The sequence below is a fragment of the Mustela nivalis genome (assembly GCF_964662115.1).
Source record: "Mustela nivalis genome assembly, chromosome: X".
In the NCBI taxonomy this organism is placed as follows: Eukaryota; Metazoa; Chordata; class Mammalia; order Carnivora; family Mustelidae; genus Mustela; species Mustela nivalis.
In genome coordinates, this window is record NC_139040.1 from 127,258,151 (window position 1) to 127,275,789 (window position 17,639).

Genomic DNA, 17,639 nt, shown 5'->3' on the forward strand with positions numbered 1-17,639 from the left:
CTTAGGGCCCACGTTTGGGGCTTCAGTCCACTCTGGACTTAGTTGTGTGTGCGGTATGAGGACGTGGTCCTGTGTCGTTCCTCGGCGCGTGGCCGTCCAGTCCTCCCCGGTGCCGCTTGTGGAAGAGACGGGGTCTCGCCGATCGTGTATTTTTTTTTTTCTCCTTTGTGGAAGACTCCTTGACCTTGCAGTCACGGGTTTATTGCTGGGCTCTGTCTTCTGTCCTGTTGATCTGTGTGTCTGTTTCTTTCTGCCGGTCCCATATTGTTTTGATACTAGGGAGATCTCTTGACATCTGGGATCGCCAAAGCTCAAGGATGCTTTGGCTATTCGAGGTCTCGTGTGGTTCCCTACGGGTTTTAGGACGATGTGTTCTAGGTCTGTAAAAAAGAAAAGCTGTTGGTGTTGTTTGCTTTTGTTTTCTGTGTTTTGTTATTTTTTTAATTGAAAGATTTTTACTTATTTATTTGACAGACAGAGATCCCAAGTAGGCCGAGAAGCAGGCAGAGAGAGAGGAGGAAGCAGGCTCCCTGCTGAGCAGAGAGCCCGATGCGGGGCTCGATCCCAGGACCCTGGGATCACGACCTGAGCCGAAGGCAGAGGCTTCGACCCACGGAGCCTTCCGGGCGCCCCCCCAGGCTGTTGGTATTTTGATAGGCATTGCATTCAGTCTATCGACTGTCTGGGTTGCACGGGCATTTTATGGACACCTTTCCAACCCGCAAACATGGGCTGTCTTTTCTGTCTGTTGGTGTGTCCTCTTTGATGTCTTTCGTGAGTATTTTCTAGTGTCCGGAGCACAGATCTCTCGCTTCTTTGGTGACGTTTATTCCTAGGTGTTTTCCCGCTTTGGGTGCCATCGTCCATGGGCCTGCCTGTTTTCTTTTTTAGAAAGGTTTTCTTTATGTGTTGGAGAGAGAGTGAGAGAGAACCCAAGAGGGGGCAGGGAGGGGTGGAGGGGGAGAAAGAGAGAAGCGGACTCCCCGCCAAGCGGGGAGCCCCGCGCGGGGCTCGATCCCAGGACCCTGAGGGCATGACCGGAGCCGAAGGCAGACGCTTCGCTGTGGAGCCACCCAGGCGCCCTGGGATTGTTTGCTTCATCTCCCTTTCTGCTTCTTCCTGTCCGAAAGGCAGTGGATGTCTCTGTATGGATTGTGTGGCCTACCCCCTTCCTGGATTCGTTGATGAGTTCCAGTCGGGTCTTCTGGAGTCTGGCAGGTCTCTTGCCTATGGTATGTCGTGTCATCTGCACGTAGTGAGAGCCTTACTTCTTTCTTCCCCACGTAGATGCCCTTTCCGTGTTCCTTCTTACGTGATGCTGTGGCTGGACTTGCAGGACGGTTTGGACTGACCGCGGTGAGAGTCGACGTCCTCGTCGCGCTCCTCCTCGTCCGGGGAAAGGTCTCCGCGTGATCCCCGCCGAGTGTGAGGTTGGCTCCGGGCTTTCCTCGGGCAGCCTTTATTAGGCGGATGCTTGTTCCCTGTAAACCTACTTCGTTTAGGGCTTCCCCCGGCGCACCCCTCCACCCCCCGCACTATCTTATTTATTTATCTGACACAGAGAGAGAGAGAGAGAGAGAGAGAGAGAGAGCGCGCGCGCGCGCACAGGCAGGGGGAGAGGCGGAGGGAGAATCGGGCTGCTCCCCGCGGAGCAGGGAGCCAGAAGCAGGGCTCAGTCCCAGGACCCTGAGATCAGGTCGTGAGCCAGAGGCAGAGGCTGTACTGAACTGACCGAGCCACCCAGGTGTCCCCGTTGAGGGCTTGTATCCCGAATGCATGTTGCTGTGGGTCGAAAGCTTTTTCTCCGTCTGTTGAAATGATCCTGCGGTTTTTATCCTTTCTCCAGTTTGTTTTTTTAATCCTTTCTCTTGTCGGTGTGATGTATCCTGTTGACCGATTGGCAAATAGGGAACCGATCTTGCATCCAGGACTAAATCGCGCTTCCTTGTGGTGAGTGGTTTCCCTAAGGCGTTGTCAGAGTGTGTTGGCCAGTCGTTTTTGAGGATGTTGGCCTCTGTGTTCTTCGGAGATGCTGGCCTGCATCTCTCCCTCCTCTTCTCTCTCTCCCTTGTTCTTTTAATTTTGATCTTTGTCTTTCTTTGAAGACTTGATTGATCGGTTGATGGATTGATTGGTCAGATCCCACGTAGGCGGGGCGGCGGGCAGAGAGAGAGGAAGGGAAGCAGGCTCCCCGCTGAGCGGAGAGGCCGATGCGGGGCCGGATCCCAGGAAGGACCCTGAGGTCATGCCTCGAGCAGAAGGCAGAGGCTTTCACCCAGTGAGCCAGCCAGGCGCCCCTCCCCTTTGTGAAAAGCATGTGGTTTTAGGAAGAACCACTGCAAAGTCAGCCACCCCCATCAGCCAAGGTATGCAGTAGGGGTGCGATGGCAGGGGAGGGGTCTGATGGAAGGGTTGGGACCCTGGGGAAGGGGTGTGTGACGGAGGGGAGGGGCGCTCCGTAACGGGTGGGAAAAGTGACAGACGAGGGGGCGGAAGTGGCGGGGGCAGATGGAATGGGCGGCGTTGTGTGACGGAAGGGGTCTGATGGGAGGGGTGGGTTCCGAAGGAAGGGGCGGGGTGCGTGACGGCGGAGGCGGGGCCCGAACGAAGGGGCGTGGTAGGGGACGTAAGGGGAGGTGTCTGATGGAAGGGGTGGGTCCCTATGGAAGGGGAGGAGTGTGGGGTGGAAGGGGCGGGGTCTGTGTCGGTAGAGGTGGGGCCCTAAGGAAGGGGAGGGGTGTGCGGCGGAAGGGGAGGGGTGTGCGGCGGCAGGGGAGGTGCCCTACGGAAGGGGCGTGGTGTGTGACGGAAGAGGCGGGGCCCGAAGTAAGGGGCGGGGTGTGCGGCGGAAGGGGTGGGGCCCTACGGAAGGGGAGGGGTGTGGGACGGAAGGGGCGTGGTTCCTGACGGAAGAGGCGGGGCCCAGAAATGACGGGCGGGGTGTGCGGCGGAAGGGGCGGGGTCTGGTGGAAGGGGCGGTGCCCTACGGAAGGGGCGTGGTGCGTGACGGAAGAGGCGGGGCCCGAGGTACGGGGCGGGGTGTGTGGCGGAAGGGGTGGGGCCCTAGGGATGGGGCGTGGTTCCTGACGGAAGAGGCGGGGCCCAGAAATGACGGGCGGGGTTTGCGGCGGAAGGGGAGGAGTCTGGTGGAAGGGGCGGTGCCCTACGGAAGAGGCGGGGCCCGAATCTAGGGGCGGGGTGTGTGTGCGAGTGGGAGGGGTCTGGTGGGAGGGGTGGGACCCTAAGGTGGGGGCGGAGTATGTGACGGAAGGGGCGTGGTGCGTGGCGAAAGAGGTGGGGCCCGAGCGAAGGGGCGGGGCCTTGTGGACGGGGCGGGGTGTGATGGAAGATGGACAGGAGCGGGCGGGGCGCGATGGGACGGGAGGGGTTAGGTGGAAGGGGCGGGGTCCGGCCGCAGGGGTGGGTGGAGTCTTCTCTTGGTTGCCTGTCTTGGGAATCTTTAAGCGCTGTCCTTGCTCCCCAGTCTGGTATGTGGCGTGGCCGTCCCGGGCAGGGGTGGCCGAAGGAGGGGGGACGGGGCGCTCTGCTCAGAAACCAAAGCCTTGGCACGCTTCGTGTCCTAGGACGCTACGGGCCGTTGGTGAAGATCCGCGCCTCCGACCTGGGCTGGGTGTCCCGACCACGGCCCTGGGGACAGTTTCAGGATGCCCTCTATCTGCCCCGGTCGGGGTGTCCCTCTGGCCAGCCGCGTAGTCTTTGTAGAGGCTTCAGCGGCTCGCAGTATGTTGTGCCTCCCCGCGCAATCGTGGGCGCGGCGGGATGGTGGGACGGTGGCATGCGCCCTCCCCACCCCACCTGACCACCCCACCCTACCCTACCCCACCCTACCCCACCCTACCCCACCCTACCCCACCCTCCCCTCGCTTTGGAACCTAGCTGAGTCTCAGGATGGTCCCTGCGCCAGGGGTGCACCCGGGGGTGTGAAGTCCCGGGGAGGGCGTCGCGAGGGTGGTGCTGTGGCCGATGTCAGAGAGATGACCGCCTGTGCTCTCTTGGAGGGTTTTTGTGGTCTTAGGGCCCACGTTTGGGGCTTCAGTCCACTCTGGACTTAGTTGTGTGTGCGGTATGAGGACGTGGTCCTGTGTCGTTCCTCGGCGCGTGGCCGTCCAGTCCTCCCCGGTGCCGCTTGTGGAAGAGACGGGGTCTCGCCGATCGTGTATTTTTTTTTTTCTCCTTTGTGGAAGACTCCTTGACCTTGCAGTCACGGGTTTATTGCTGGGCTCTGTCTTCTGTCCTGTTGATCTGTGTGTCTGTTTCTTTCTGCCGGTCCCATATTGTTTTGATACTAGGGAGATCTCTTGACATCTGGGATCGCCAAAGCTCAAGGATGCTTTGGCTATTCGAGGTCTCGTGTGGTTCCCTACGGGTTTTAGGACGATGTGTTCTAGGTCTGTAAAAAAGAAAAGCTGTTGGTGTTGTTTGCTTTTGTTTTCTGTGTTTTGTTATTTTTTTAATTGAAAGATTTTTACTTATTTATTTGACAGACAGAGATCCCAAGTAGGCCGAGAAGCAGGCAGAGAGAGAGGAGGAAGCAGGCTCCCTGCTGAGCAGAGAGCCCGATGCGGGGCTCGATCCCAGGACCCTGGGATCACGACCTGAGCCGAAGGCAGAGGCTTCGACCCACGGAGCCTTCCGGGCGCCCCCCCAGGCTGTTGGTATTTTGATAGGCATTGCATTCAGTCTATCGACTGTCTGGGTTGCACGGGCATTTTATGGACACCCTTCCAACCCGCAAACATGGGCTGTCTTTTCTGTCTGTTGGTGTGTCCTCTTTGATGTCTTTCGTGAGTATTTTCTAGTGTCCGGAGCACAGATCTCTCGCTTCTTTGGTGACGTTTATTCCTAGGTGTTTTCCCGCTTTGGGTGCCATCGTCCATGGGCCTGCCTGTTTTCTTTTTTAGAAAGGTTTCCCTTATGTGTTGGAGAGAGAGTGAGAGAGAACCCAAGAGGGGGCAGGGAGGGGTGGAGGGGGAGAAGGAGAGAAGCGGACTCCCCGCCTAGCGGGGAGCCCCGCGCGGGGCTCGATCCCAGGACCCTGAGGGCATGACCGGAGCCGAAGGCAGACGCTTCGCTGTGGAGCCACCCAGGCGCCCTGGGATTGTTTGCTTCATCTCCCTTTCTGCTTCTTCCTGTCCGAAAGGCAGTGGATGTCTCTGTATGGATTGTGTGGCCTACCCCCTTCCTGGATTCGTTGATGAGTTCCAGTCGGGTCTTCTGGAGTCTGGCAGGTCTCTTGCCTATGGTATGTCGTGTCATCTGCACGTAGTGAGAGCCTTACTTCTTTCTTCCCCACGTAGATGCCCTTTCCGTGTTCCTTCTTACGTGATGCTGTGGCTGGACTTGCAGGACGGTTTGGACTGACCGCGGTGAGAGTCGACGTCCTCGTCGCGCTCCTCCTCGTCCGGGGAAAGGTCTCCGCGTGATCCCCGCCGAGTGTGAGGTTGGCTCCGGGCTTTCCTCGGGCAGCCTTTATTAGGCGGATGCTTGTTCCCTGTAAACGTACTTCGTTTAGGGCTTCCCCCGGCGCACCCCTCCACCCCCCGCACTATCTTATTTATTTATCTGACACAGAGAGAGAGAGAGAGAGAGAGAGAGAGAGAGAGCGCGCGCGCACAGGCAGGGGGAGAGGCGGAGGGAGAATCGGGCTGCTCCCCGCGGAGCAGGGAGCCAGAAGCGGGGCTCAGTCCCAGGACCCTGAGATCAGGTCGTGAGCCAGAGGCAGAGGCTGTACTGAACTGACCGAGCCACCCAGGTGTCCCCGTTGAGGGCTTGTATCCCGAATGCATGTTGCTGTGGGTCGAAAGCTTTTTCTCCGTCTGTTGAAATGATCCTGCGGTTTTTATCCTTTCTCCAGTTTGTTTTTTTAATCCTTTCTCTTGTCGGTGTGATGTATCCTGTTGACCGATTGGCAAATAGGGAACCGATCTTGCATCCAGGACTAAATCGCGCTTCCTTGTGGTGAGTGGTTTCCCTAAGGCGTTGTCAGAGTGTGTTGGCCAGTCGTTTTTGAGGATGTTGGCCTCTGTGTTCTTCGGAGATGCTGGCCTGCATCTCTCCCTCCTCTTCTCTCTCTCCCTTGTTCTTTTAATTTTGATCTTTGTCTTTCTTTGAAGACTTGATTGATCGGTTGATGGATTGATTGGTCAGATCCCACGTAGGCGGGGCGGCGGGCAGAGAGAGAGGAAGGGAAGCAGGCTCCCCGCTGAGCGGAGAGGCCGATGCGGGGCCGGATCCCAGGAAGGACCCTGAGGTCATGCCTCGAGCAGAAGGCAGAGGCTTTCACCCAGTGAGCCAGCCAGGCGCCCCTCCCCTTTGTGAAAAGCATGTGGTTTTAGGAAGAACCACTGCAAAGTCAGCCACCCCCATCAGCCAAGGTATGCAGTAGGGGTGCGATGGCAGGGGAGGGGTCTGATGGAAGGGTTGGGACCCTGGGGAAGGGGTGTGTGACGGAGGGGAGGGGCGCTCCGTAACGGGTGGGAAAAGTGACAGACGAGGGGGCGGAAGTGGCGGGGGCAGATGGAATGGGCGGCGTTGTGTGACGGAAGGGGTCTGATGGGAGGGGTGGGTTCCGAAGGAAGGGGCGGGGTGCGTGACGGCGGAGGCGGGGCCCGAACGAAGGGGCGTGGTAGGGGACGTAAGGGGAGGTGTCTGATGGAAGGGGTGGGTCCCTATGGAAGGGGAGGAGTGTGGGGTGGAAGGGGCGGGGTCTGTGTCGGTAGAGGTGGGGCCCTAAGGAAGGGGAGGGGTGTGCGGCGGAAGGGGAGGGGTGTGCGGCGGAAGGGGAGGTGCCCTACGGAAGGGGCGTGGTGTGTGACGGAAGAGGCGGGGCCCGAAGTAAGGGGCGGGGTGTGCGGCGGAAGGGGTGGGGCCCTACGGAAGGGGAGGGGTGTGGGACGGAAGGGGCGTGGTTCCTGACGGAAGAGGCGGGGCCCAGAAATGACGGGCGGGGTGTGCGGCGGAAGGGGCGGGGTCTGGTGGAAGGGGCGGTGCCCTACGGAAGGGGCGTGGTGCGTGACGGAAGAGGCGGGGCCCGAGGTACGGGGCGGGGTGTGTGGCGGAAGGGGTGGGGCCCTAGGGATGGGGCGTGGTTCCTGACGGAAGAGGCGGGGCCCAGAAATGACGGGCGGGGTTTGCGGCGGAAGGGGAGGAGTCTGGTGGAAGGGGCGGTGCCCTACGGAAGAGGCGGGGCCCGAATCTAGGGGCGGGGTGTGTGTGCGAGTGGGAGGGGTCTGGTGGGAGGGGTGGGACCCTAAGGTGGGGGCGGAGTATGTGACGGAAGGGGCGTGGTGCGTGGCGAAAGAGGTGGGGCCCGAGCGAAGGGGCGGGGCCTTGTGGACGGGGCGGGGTGTGATGGAAGATGGACAGGAGCGGGCGGGGCGCGATGGGACGGGAGGGGTTAGGTGGAAGGGGCGGGGTCCGGCCGCAGGGGTGGGTGGAGTCTTCTCTTGGTTGCCTGTCTTGGGAATCTTTAAGCGCTGTCCTTGCTCCCCAGTCTGGTATGTGGCGTGGCCGTCCCGGGCAGGGGTGGCCGAAGGAGGGGGGACGGGGCGCTCTGCTCAGAAACCAAAGCCTTGGCACGCTTCGTGTCCTAGGACGCTACGGGCCGTTGGTGAAGATCCGCGCCTCCGACCTGGGCTGGGTGTCCCGACCACGGCCCTGGGGACAGTTTCAGGATGCCCTCTATCTGCCCCGGTCGGGGTGTCCCTCTGGCCAGCCGCGTAGTCTTTGTAGAGGCTTCAGCGGCTCGCAGTATGTTGTGCCTCCCCGCGCAATCGTGGGCGCGGCGGGATGGTGGGACGGTGGCATGCGCCCTCCCCACCCCACCTGACCACCCCACCCTACCCTACCCCACCCTACCCCACCCTACCCCACCCTACCCCACCCTCCCCTCGCTTTGGAACCTAGCTGAGTCTCAGGATGGTCCCTGCGCCAGGGGTGCACCCGGGGGTGTGAAGTCCCGGGGAGGGCGTCGCGAGGGTGGTGCTGTGGCCGATGTCAGAGAGATGACCGCCTGTGCTCTCTTGGAGGGTTTTTGTGGTCTTAGGGCCCACGTTTGGGGCTTCAGTCCACTCTGGACTTAGTTGTGTGTGCGGTATGAGGACGTGGTCCTGTGTCGTTCCTCGGCGCGTGGCCGTCCAGTCCTCCCCGGTGCCGCTTGTGGAAGAGACGGGGTCTCGCCGATCGTGTATTTTTTTTTTTCTCCTTTGTGGAAGACTCCTTGACCTTGCAGTCACGGGTTTATTGCTGGGCTCTGTCTTCTGTCCTGTTGATCTGTGTGTCTGTTTCTTTCTGCCGGTCCCATATTGTTTTGATACTAGGGAGATCTCTTGACATCTGGGATCGCCAAAGCTCAAGGATGCTTTGGCTATTCGAGGTCTCGTGTGGTTCCCTACGGGTTTTAGGACGATGTGTTCTAGGTCTGTAAAAAAGAAAAGCTGTTGGTGTTGTTTGCTTTTGTTTTCTGTGTTTTGTTATTTTTTTAATTGAAAGATTTTTACTTATTTATTTGACAGACAGAGATCCCAAGTAGGCCGAGAAGCAGGCAGAGAGAGAGGAGGAAGCAGGCTCCCTGCTGAGCAGAGAGCCCGATGCGGGGCTCGATCCCAGGACCCTGGGATCACGACCTGAGCCGAAGGCAGAGGCTTCGACCCACGGAGCCTTCCGGGCGCCCCAGGCTGTTGGTATTTTGATAGGCATTGCATTCAGTCTATCGACTGTCTGGGTTGCACGGGCATTTTATGGACACCTTTCCAACCCGCAAACATGGGCTGTCTTTTCTGTCTGTTGGTGTGTCCTCTTTGATGTCTTTCGTGAGTATTTTCTAGTGTCCGGAGCACAGATCTCTCGCTTCTTTGGTGACGTTTATTCCTAGGTGTTTTCCCGCTTTGGGTGCCATCGTCCATGGGCCTGCCTGTTTTCTTTTTTAGAAAGGTTTTCTTTATGTGTTGGAGAGAGAGTGAGAGAGAACCCAAGAGGGGGCAGGAAGAGGTGGAGGGGGAGAAGGAGAGAAGCGGACTCCCCGCCTAGCGGGGAGCCCCGCGCGGGGCTCGATCCCAGGACCCTGAGGGCATGACCGGAGCCGAAGGCAGACGCTTCGCTGTGGAGCCACCCAGGCGCCCTGGGATTGTTTGCTTCATCTCCCTTTCTGCTTCTTCCTGTCCGAAAGGCAGTGGATGTCTCTGTATGGATTGTGTGGCCTACCCCCTTCCTGGATTCGTTGATGAGTTCCAGTCGGGTCTTCTGGAGTCTGGCAGGTCTCTTGCCTATGGTATGTCGTGTCATCTGCACGTAGTGAGAGCCTTACTTCTTTCTTCCCCACGTAGATGCCATTTCCGTGTTCCTTCTTACGCGATGCTGTGGCTGGACTTGCAGGACGGTTTGGACTGACCGCGGTGAGAGTCGACGTCCTCGTCGCGCTCCTCCTCGTCCGGGGAAAGGTCTCCGCGTGATCCCCGCCGAGTGTGAGGTTGGCTCCGGGCTTTCCTCGGGCAGCCTTTATTAGGCGGATGCTTGTTCCCTGTAAACCTACTTCGTTTAGGGCTTCCCCCGGCGCACCCCTCCACCCCCCGCACTATCTTATTTATTTATCTGACACAGAGAGAGAGAGAGAGAGAGAGAGAGAGAGAGAGCGCGCACAGGCAGGGGGAGAGGCGGAGGGAGAATCGGGCTGCTCCCCGCGGAGCAGGGAGCCAGAAGCGGGGCTCAGTCCCAGGACCCTGAGATCAGGTCGTGAGCCAGAGGCAGAGGCTGTACGGAACTGACCGAGCCACCCAGGTGTCCCCGTTGAGGGCTTGTATCCCGAATGCATGTTGCTGTGGGTCGAAAGCTTTTTCTCCGTCTGTTGAAATGATCCTGCGGTTTTTATCCTTTCTCCAGTTTGTTTTTTTAATCCTTTCTCTTGTCGGTGTGATGTATCCTGTTGACCGATTGGCAAATAGGGAACCGATCTTGCATCCAGGACTAAATCGCGCTTCCTTGTGGTGAGTGGTTTCCCTAAGGCGTTGTCAGAGTGTGTTGGCCAGTCGTTTTTGAGGATGTTGGCCTCTGTGTTCTTCGGAGATGCTGGCCTGCATCTCTCCCTCCTCTTCTCTCTCTCCCTTGTTCTTTTAATTTTGATCTTTGTCTTTCTTTGAAGACTTGATTGATCGGTTGATGGATTGATTGGTCAGATCCCACGTAGGCGGGGCGGCGGGCAGAGAGAGAGGAAGGGAAGCAGGCTCCCCGCTGAGCGGAGAGGCCGATGCGGGGCCGGATCCCAGGAAGGACCCTGAGGTCATGCCTCGAGCAGAAGGCAGAGGCTTTCACCCAGTGAGCCAGCCAGGCGCCCCTCCCCTTTGTGAAAAGCATGTGGTTTTAGGAAGAACCACTGCAAAGTCAGCCACCCCCATCAGCCAAGGTATGCAGTAGGGGTGCGATGGCAGGGGAGGGGTCTGATGGAAGGGTTGGGACCCTGGGGAAGGGGTGTGTGACGGAGGGGAGGGGCGCTCCGTAACGGGTGGGAAAAGTGACAGACGAGGGGGCGGAAGTGGCGGGGGCAGATGGAATGGGCGGCGTTGTGTGACGGAAGGGGTCTGATGGGAGGGGTGGGTTCCGAAGGAAGGGGCGGGGTGCGTGACGGCGGAGGCGGGGCCCGAACGAAGGGGCGTGGTAGGGGACGTAAGGGGAGGTGTCTGATGGAAGGGGTGGGTCCCTATGGAAGGGGAGGAGTGTGGGGTGGAAGGGGCGGGGTCTGTGTCGGTAGAGGTGGGGCCCTAAGGAAGGGGAGGGGTGTGCGGCGGAAGGGGAGGGGTGTGCGGCGGCAGGGGAGGTGCCCTACGGAAGGGGCGTGGTGTGTGACGGAAGAGGCGGGGCCCGAAGTAAGGGGCGGGGTGTGCGGCGGAAGGGGTGGGGCCCTACGGAAGGGGAGGGGTGTGGGACGGAAGGGGCGTGGTTCCTGACGGAAGAGGCGGGGCCCAGAAATGACGGGCGGGGTGTGCGGCGGAAGGGGCGGGGTCTGGTGGAAGGGGCGGTGCCCTACGGAAGGGGCGTGGTGCGTGACGGAAGAGGCGGGGCCCGAGGTACGGGGCGGGGTGTGTGGCGGAAGGGGTGGGGCCCTAGGGATGGGGCGTGGTTCCTGACGGAAGAGGCGGGGCCCAGAAATGACGGGCGGGGTTTGCGGCGGAAGGGGAGGAGTCTGGTGGAAGGGGCGGTGCCCTACGGAAGAGGCGGGGCCCGAATCTAGGGGCGGGGTGTGTGTGCGAGTGGGAGGGGTCTGGTGGGAGGGGTGGGACCCTAAGGTGGGGGCGGAGTATGTGACGGAAGGGGCGTGGTGCGTGGCGAAAGAGGTGGGGCCCGAGCGAAGGGGCGGGGCCTTGTGGACGGGGCGGGGTGTGATGGAAGATGGACAGGAGCGGGCGGGGCGCGATGGGACGGGAGGGGTTAGGTGGAAGGGGCGGGGTCCGGCCGCAGGGGTGGGTGGAGTCTTCTCTTGGTTGCCTGTCTTGGGAATCTTTAAGCGCTGTCCTTGCTCCCCAGTCTGGTATGTGGCGTGGCCGTCCCGGGCAGGGGTGGCCGAAGGAGGGGGGACGGGGCGCTCTGCTCAGAAACCAAAGCCTTGGCACGCTTCGTGTCCTAGGACGCTACGGGCCGTTGGTGAAGATCCGCGCCTCCGACCTGGGCTGGGTGTCCCGACCACGGCCCTGGGGACAGTTTCAGGATGCCCTCTATCTGCCCCGGTCGGGGTGTCCCTCTGGCCAGCCGCGTAGTCTTTGTAGAGGCTTCAGCGGCTCGCAGTATGTTGTGCCTCCCCGCGCAATCGTGGGCGCGGCGGGATGGTGGGACGGTGGCATGCGCCCTCCCCACCCCACCTGACCACCCCACCCTACCCTACCCCACCCTACCCCACCCTACCCCACCCTACCCCACCCTCCCCTCGCTTTGGAACCTAGCTGAGTCTCAGGATGGTCCCTGCGCCAGGGGTGCACCCGGGGGTGTGAAGTCCCGGGGAGGGCGTCGCGAGGGTGGTGCTGTGGCCGATGTCAGAGAGATGACCGCCTGTGCTCTCTTGGAGGGTTTTTGTGGTCTTAGGGCCCACGTTTGGGGCTTCAGTCCACTCTGGACTTAGTTGTGTGTGCGGTATGAGGACGTGGTCCTGTGTCGTTCCTCGGCGCGTGGCCGTCCAGTCCTCCCCGGTGCCGCTTGTGGAAGAGACGGGGTCTCGCCGATCGTGTATTTTTTTTTTTCTCCTTTGTGGAAGACTCCTTGACCTTGCAGTCACGGGTTTATTGCTGGGCTCTGTCTTCTGTCCTGTTGATCTGTGTGTCTGTTTCTTTCTGCCGGTCCCATATTGTTTTGATACTAGGGAGATCTCTTGACATCTGGGATCGCCAAAGCTCAAGGATGCTTTGGCTATTCGAGGTCTCGTGTGGTTCCCTACGGGTTTTAGGACGATGTGTTCTAGGTCTGTAAAAAAGAAAAGCTGTTGGTGTTGTTTGCTTTTGTTTTCTGTGTTTTGTTATTTTTTTAATTGAAAGATTTTTACTTATTTATTTGACAGACAGAGATCCCAAGTAGGCCGAGAAGCAGGCAGAGAGAGAGGAGGAAGCAGGCTCCCTGCTGAGCAGAGAGCCCGATGCGGGGCTCGATCCCAGGACCCTGGGATCACGACCTGAGCCGAAGGCAGAGGCTTCGACCCACGGAGCCTTCCGGGCGCCCCCCCAGGCTGTTGGTATTTTGATAGGCATTGCATTCAGTCTATCGACTGTCTGGGTTGCACGGGCATTTTATGGACACCTTTCCAACCCGCAAACATGGGCTGTCTTTTCTGTCTGTTGGTGTGTCCTCTTTGATGTCTTTCGTGAGTATTTTCTAGTGTCCGGAGCACAGATCTCTCGCTTCTTTGGTGACGTTTATTCCTAGGTGTTTTCCCGCTTTGGGTGCCATCGTCCATGGGCCTGCCTGTTTTCTTTTTTAGAAAGGTTTTCTTTATGTGTTGGAGAGAGAGTGAGAGAGAACCCAAGAGGGGGCAGGGAGGGGTGGAGGGGGAGAAGGAGAGAAGCGGACTCCCCGCCTAGCGGGGAGCCCCGCGCGGGGCTCGATCCCAGGACCCTGAGGGCATGACCGGAGCCGAAGGCAGACGCTTCGCTGTGGAGCCACCCAGGCGCCCTGGGATTGTTTGCTTCATCTCCCTTTCTGCTTCTTCCTGTCCGAAAGGCAGTGGATGTCTCTGTATGGATTGTGTGGCCTACCCCCTTCCTGGATTCGTTGATGAGTTCCAGTCGGGTCTTCTGGAGTCTGGCAGGTCTCTTGCCTATGGTATGTCGTGTCATCTGCACGTAGTGAGAGCCTTACTTCTTTCTTCCCCACGTAGATGCCCTTTCCGTGTTCCTTCTTACGTGATGCTGTGGCTGGACTTGCAGGACGGTTTGGACTGACCGCGGTGAGAGTCGACGTCCTCGTCGCGCTCCTCCTCGTCCGGGGAAAGGTCTCCGCGTGATCCCCGCCGAGTGTGAGGTTGGCTCCGGGCTTTCCTCGGGCAGCCTTTATTAGGCGGATGCTTGTTCCCTGTAAACCTACTTCGTTTAGGGCTTCCCCCGGCGCACCCCTCCACCCCCCGCACTATCTTATTTATTTATCTGACACAGAGAGAGAGAGAGAGAGAGAGAGCGCGCGCGCGCACAGGCAGGGGGAGAGGCGGAGGGAGAATCGGGCTGCTCCCCGCGGAGCAGGGAGCCAGAAGCGGGGCTCAGTCCCAGGACCCTGAGATCAGGTCGTGAGCCAGAGGCAGAGGCTGTACTGAACTGACCGAGCCACCCAGGTGTCCCCGTTGAGGGCTTGTATCCCGAATGCATGTTGCTGTGGGTCGAAAGCTTTTTCTCCGTCTGTTGAAATGATCCTGCGGTTTTTATCCTTTCTCCAGTTTGTTTTTTTAATCCTTTCTCTTGTCGGTGTGATGTATCCTGTTGACCGATTGGCAAATAGGGAACCGATCTTGCATCCAGGACTAAATCGCGCTTCCTTGTGGTGAGTGGTTTCCCTAAGGCGTTGTCAGAGTGTGTTGGCCAGTCGTTTTTGAGGATGTTGGCCTCTGTGTTCTTCGGAGATGCTGGCCTGCATCTCTCCCTCCTCTTCTCTCTCTCCCTTGTTCTTTTAATTTTGATCTTTGTCTTTCTTTGAAGACTTGATTGATCGGTTGATGGATTGATTGGTCAGATCCCACGTAGGCGGGGCGGCGGGCAGAGAGAGAGGAAGGGAAGCAGGCTCCCCGCTGAGCGGAGAGGCCGATGCGGGGCCGGATCCCAGGAAGGACCCTGAGGTCATGCCTCGAGCAGAAGGCAGAGGCTTTCACCCAGTGAGCCAGCCAGGCGCCCCTCCCCTTTGTGAAAAGCATGTGGTTTTAGGAAGAACCACTGCAAAGTCAGCCACCCCCATCAGCCAAGGTATGCAGTAGGGGTGCGATGGCAGGGGAGGGGTCTGATGGAAGGGTTGGGACCCTGGGGAAGGGGTGTGTGACGGAGGGGAGGGGCGCTCCGTAACGGGTGGGAAAAGTGACAGACGAGGGGGCGGAAGTGGCGGGGGCAGATGGAATGGGCGGCGTTGTGTGACGGAAGGGGTCTGATGGGAGGGGTGGGTTCCGAAGGAAGGGGCGGGGTGCGTGACGGCGGAGGCGGGGCCCGAACGAAGGGGCGTGGTAGGGGACGTAAGGGGAGGTGTCTGATGGAAGGGGTGGGTCCCTATGGAAGGGGAGGAGTGTGGGGTGGAAGGGGCGGGGTCTGTGTCGGTAGAGGTGGGGCCCTAAGGAAGGGGAGGGGTGTGCGGCGGAAGGGGAGGGGTGTGCGGCGGCAGGGGAGGTGCCCTACGGAAGGGGAGGGGTGTGGGACGGAAGGGGCGTGGTTCCTGACGGAAGAGGCGGGGCCCAGAAATGACGGGCGGGGTGTGCGGCGGAAGGGGCGGGGTCTGGTGGAAGGGGCGGTGCCCTACGGAAGGGGCGTGGTGCGTGAAGGAAGAGGCGGGGCCCGAGGTACGGGGCGGGGTGTGTGGCGGAAGGGGTGGGGCCCTAGGGATGGGGCGTGGTTCCTGACGGAAGAGGCGGGGCCCAGAAATGACGGGCGGGGTTTGCGGCGGAAGGGGAGGAGTCTGGTGGAAGGGGCGGTGCCCTACGGAAGAGGCGGGGCCCGAATCTAGGGGCGGGGTGTGTGTGCGAGTGGGAGGGGTCTGGTGGGAGGGGTGGGACCCTAAGGTGGGGGCGGAGTATGTGACGGAAGGGGCGTGGTGCGTGGCGAAAGAGGTGGGGCCCGAGCGAAGGGGCGGGGCCTTGTGGACGGGGCGGGGTGTGATGGAAGATGGACAGGAGCGGGCGGGGCGCGATGGGACGGGAGGGGTTAGGTGGAAGGGGCGGGGTCCGGCCGCAGGGGTGGGTGGAGTCTTCTCTTGGTTGCCTGTCTTGGGAATCTTTAAGCGCTGTCCTTGCTCCCCAGTCTGGTATGTGGCGTGGCCGTCCCGGGCAGGGGTGGCCGAAGGAGGGGGGACGGGGCGCTCTGCTCAGAAACCAAAGCCTTGGCACGCTTCGTGTCCTAGGACGCTACGGGCCGTTGGTGAAGATCCGCGCCTCCGACCTGGGCTGGGTGTCCCGACCACGGCCCTGGGGACAGTTTCAGGATGCCCTCTATCTGCCCCGGTCGGGGTGTCCCTCTGGCCAGCCGCGTAGTCTTTGTAGAGGCTTCAGCGGCTCGCAGTATGTTGTGCCTCCCCGCGCAATCGTGGGCGCGGCGGGATGGTGGGACGGTGGCATGCGCCCTCCCCACCCCACCTGACCACCCCACCCTACCCTACCCCACCCTACCCCACCCTACCCCACCCTACCCCACCCTCCCCTCGCTTTGGAACCTAGCTGAGTCTCAGGATGGTCCCTGCGCCAGGGGTGCACCCGGGGGTGTGAAGTCCCGGGGAGGGCGTCGCGAGGGTGGTGCTGTGGCCGATGTCAGAGAGATGACCGCCTGTGCTCTCTTGGAGGGTTTTTGTGGTCTTAGGGCCCACGTTTGGGGCTTCAGTCCACTCTGGACTTAGTTGTGTGTGCGGTATGAGGACGTGGTCCTGTGTCGTTCCTCGGCGCGTGGCCGTCCAGTCCTCCCCGGTGCCGCTTGTGGAAGAGACGGGGTCTCGCCGATCGTGTATTTTTTTTTTTCTCCTTTGTGGAAGACTCCTTGACCTTGCAGTCACGGGTTTATTGCTGGGCTCTGTCTTCTGTCCTGTTGATCTGTGTGTCTGTTTCTTTCTGCCGGTCCCATATTGTTTTGATACTAGGGAGATCTCTTGACATCTGGGATCGCCAAAGCTCAAGGATGCTTTGGCTATTCGAGGTCTCGTGTGGTTCCCTACGGGTTTTAGGACGATGTGTTCTAGGTCTGTAAAAAAGAAAAGCTGTTGGTGTTGTTTGCTTTTGTTTTCTGTGTTTTGTTATTTTTTTAATTGAAAGACTTTTATTTATTTATTTGACAGACACTGATCACAAGCAGGCCGAGAAGCAGGCAGAGAGACGGGGGGAAGCAGGCTCCCCGCTGAACAGAGAGCCTGACGCGGGGCTCGATCCTAGGACTGTTGAGATCATGACCTGAGCCAAAGGCAGAGGCTTTAACCCACTGAGCCACGCAGGTGCCTGATGGAAAGACAATGTCGAGGTGTTTTTGTCTGACGGGGGCTGGTGGTCTCCACCCAGCTGGACCCTTCCTGGGCTTGAGTGCAGGCGGCCCAGTGGCCGTGGGGTCGTGTTGGCCAAGGCAGCGCCCCCTGCGGCAGCTGCCCCTGTGGTCACTGCGGGTTGCGATCCCGTGCTCCCCCGTCCGACAGTACAGGGCCCCGAAGCGGCCCCGTGTGCGCTGCTGGTGTGCATTCGGGCCACAGCTGCCCCGCGGTCTGGCCTGGGCGCACACATGGCCCCCGGTGCGGAGGCCTGGCAGAAAGGACGCGGGGCTGAAGGTGCCCACGGGTCGTGCACCGCTGGCCGACCAGAGCCTCTCTGAGGCGGCAGCATCGTCACAGGCTTTTCTCTTTTCCTCCCCAGGTTCCGAGGCCAGCACAGTTGAAATCCACGTCGCCAGGGAGCCCCGCCACCAAAGGGAGGTTGACTCTGTTCCCCAGCCCCGGGGAGACCTGTGAGGGGTGCAACGGGTGTCTGGACGCCACGTCCTCGGCCTCCGTTTCTCGGTCTTCAGAAGCGCGTTCTGCCCCCAGATCTGCTGCCCCCACCCCGTCAGGGTTTCCTCCCGAGGAGTGTCTGTGCGGCGAGGGTCCTCGAGCAGGGTCTGGAGCGGAGGGGGAGCGGCTTCTCCAGATGCTTGTGGCCCTTGGCTTTTCCGAGGGGGCCGCCGGCCGTGGGCGCGCAGATCCGGGCCTTGCAGAACTCGCGTGAATAAACGAGCATCGCTGTGACCGAGCCCCCGCCTGCTCACGTGCTCCTGTCCCAATCACATCCGTGCGGGGCTCTTGAGCCAAGTGTGGACGCGGCCGCAAGGGGGGTGGCGGTGCCGGGGGTTGCAGGAGGACTGGGGCGGCCGCACTCGTGCCCTTCATGCCCCAGGTCTGCGTCCCCCGTGCAGCCGAGGGTCCCCTGCCGAGCAGGACACGGTCTGAGCAAACCTGGG

General features: G+C 60.3%; 1 protein-coding gene across 2 annotated transcripts in view; it reads left to right on the forward strand.

The window, feature by feature from the left end:
* Positions 1–17,432, forward strand: part of GPR143 (G protein-coupled receptor 143) — a 152,052-nt gene extending 134,620 nt beyond the window's left edge. For both annotated transcript variants that reach the window (XM_082717131.1, XM_082717130.1), the window contains exon 9: positions 17,060–17,432. In XM_082717131.1, the coding sequence (XP_082573257.1) occupies positions 17,060–17,154 (95 nt within the window). In that variant the 3' untranslated portion in view covers positions 17,155–17,432. The remainder of the gene's footprint in view (positions 1–17,059) is intronic.
* Positions 17,433–17,639: the final 207 nt, after the last annotated feature.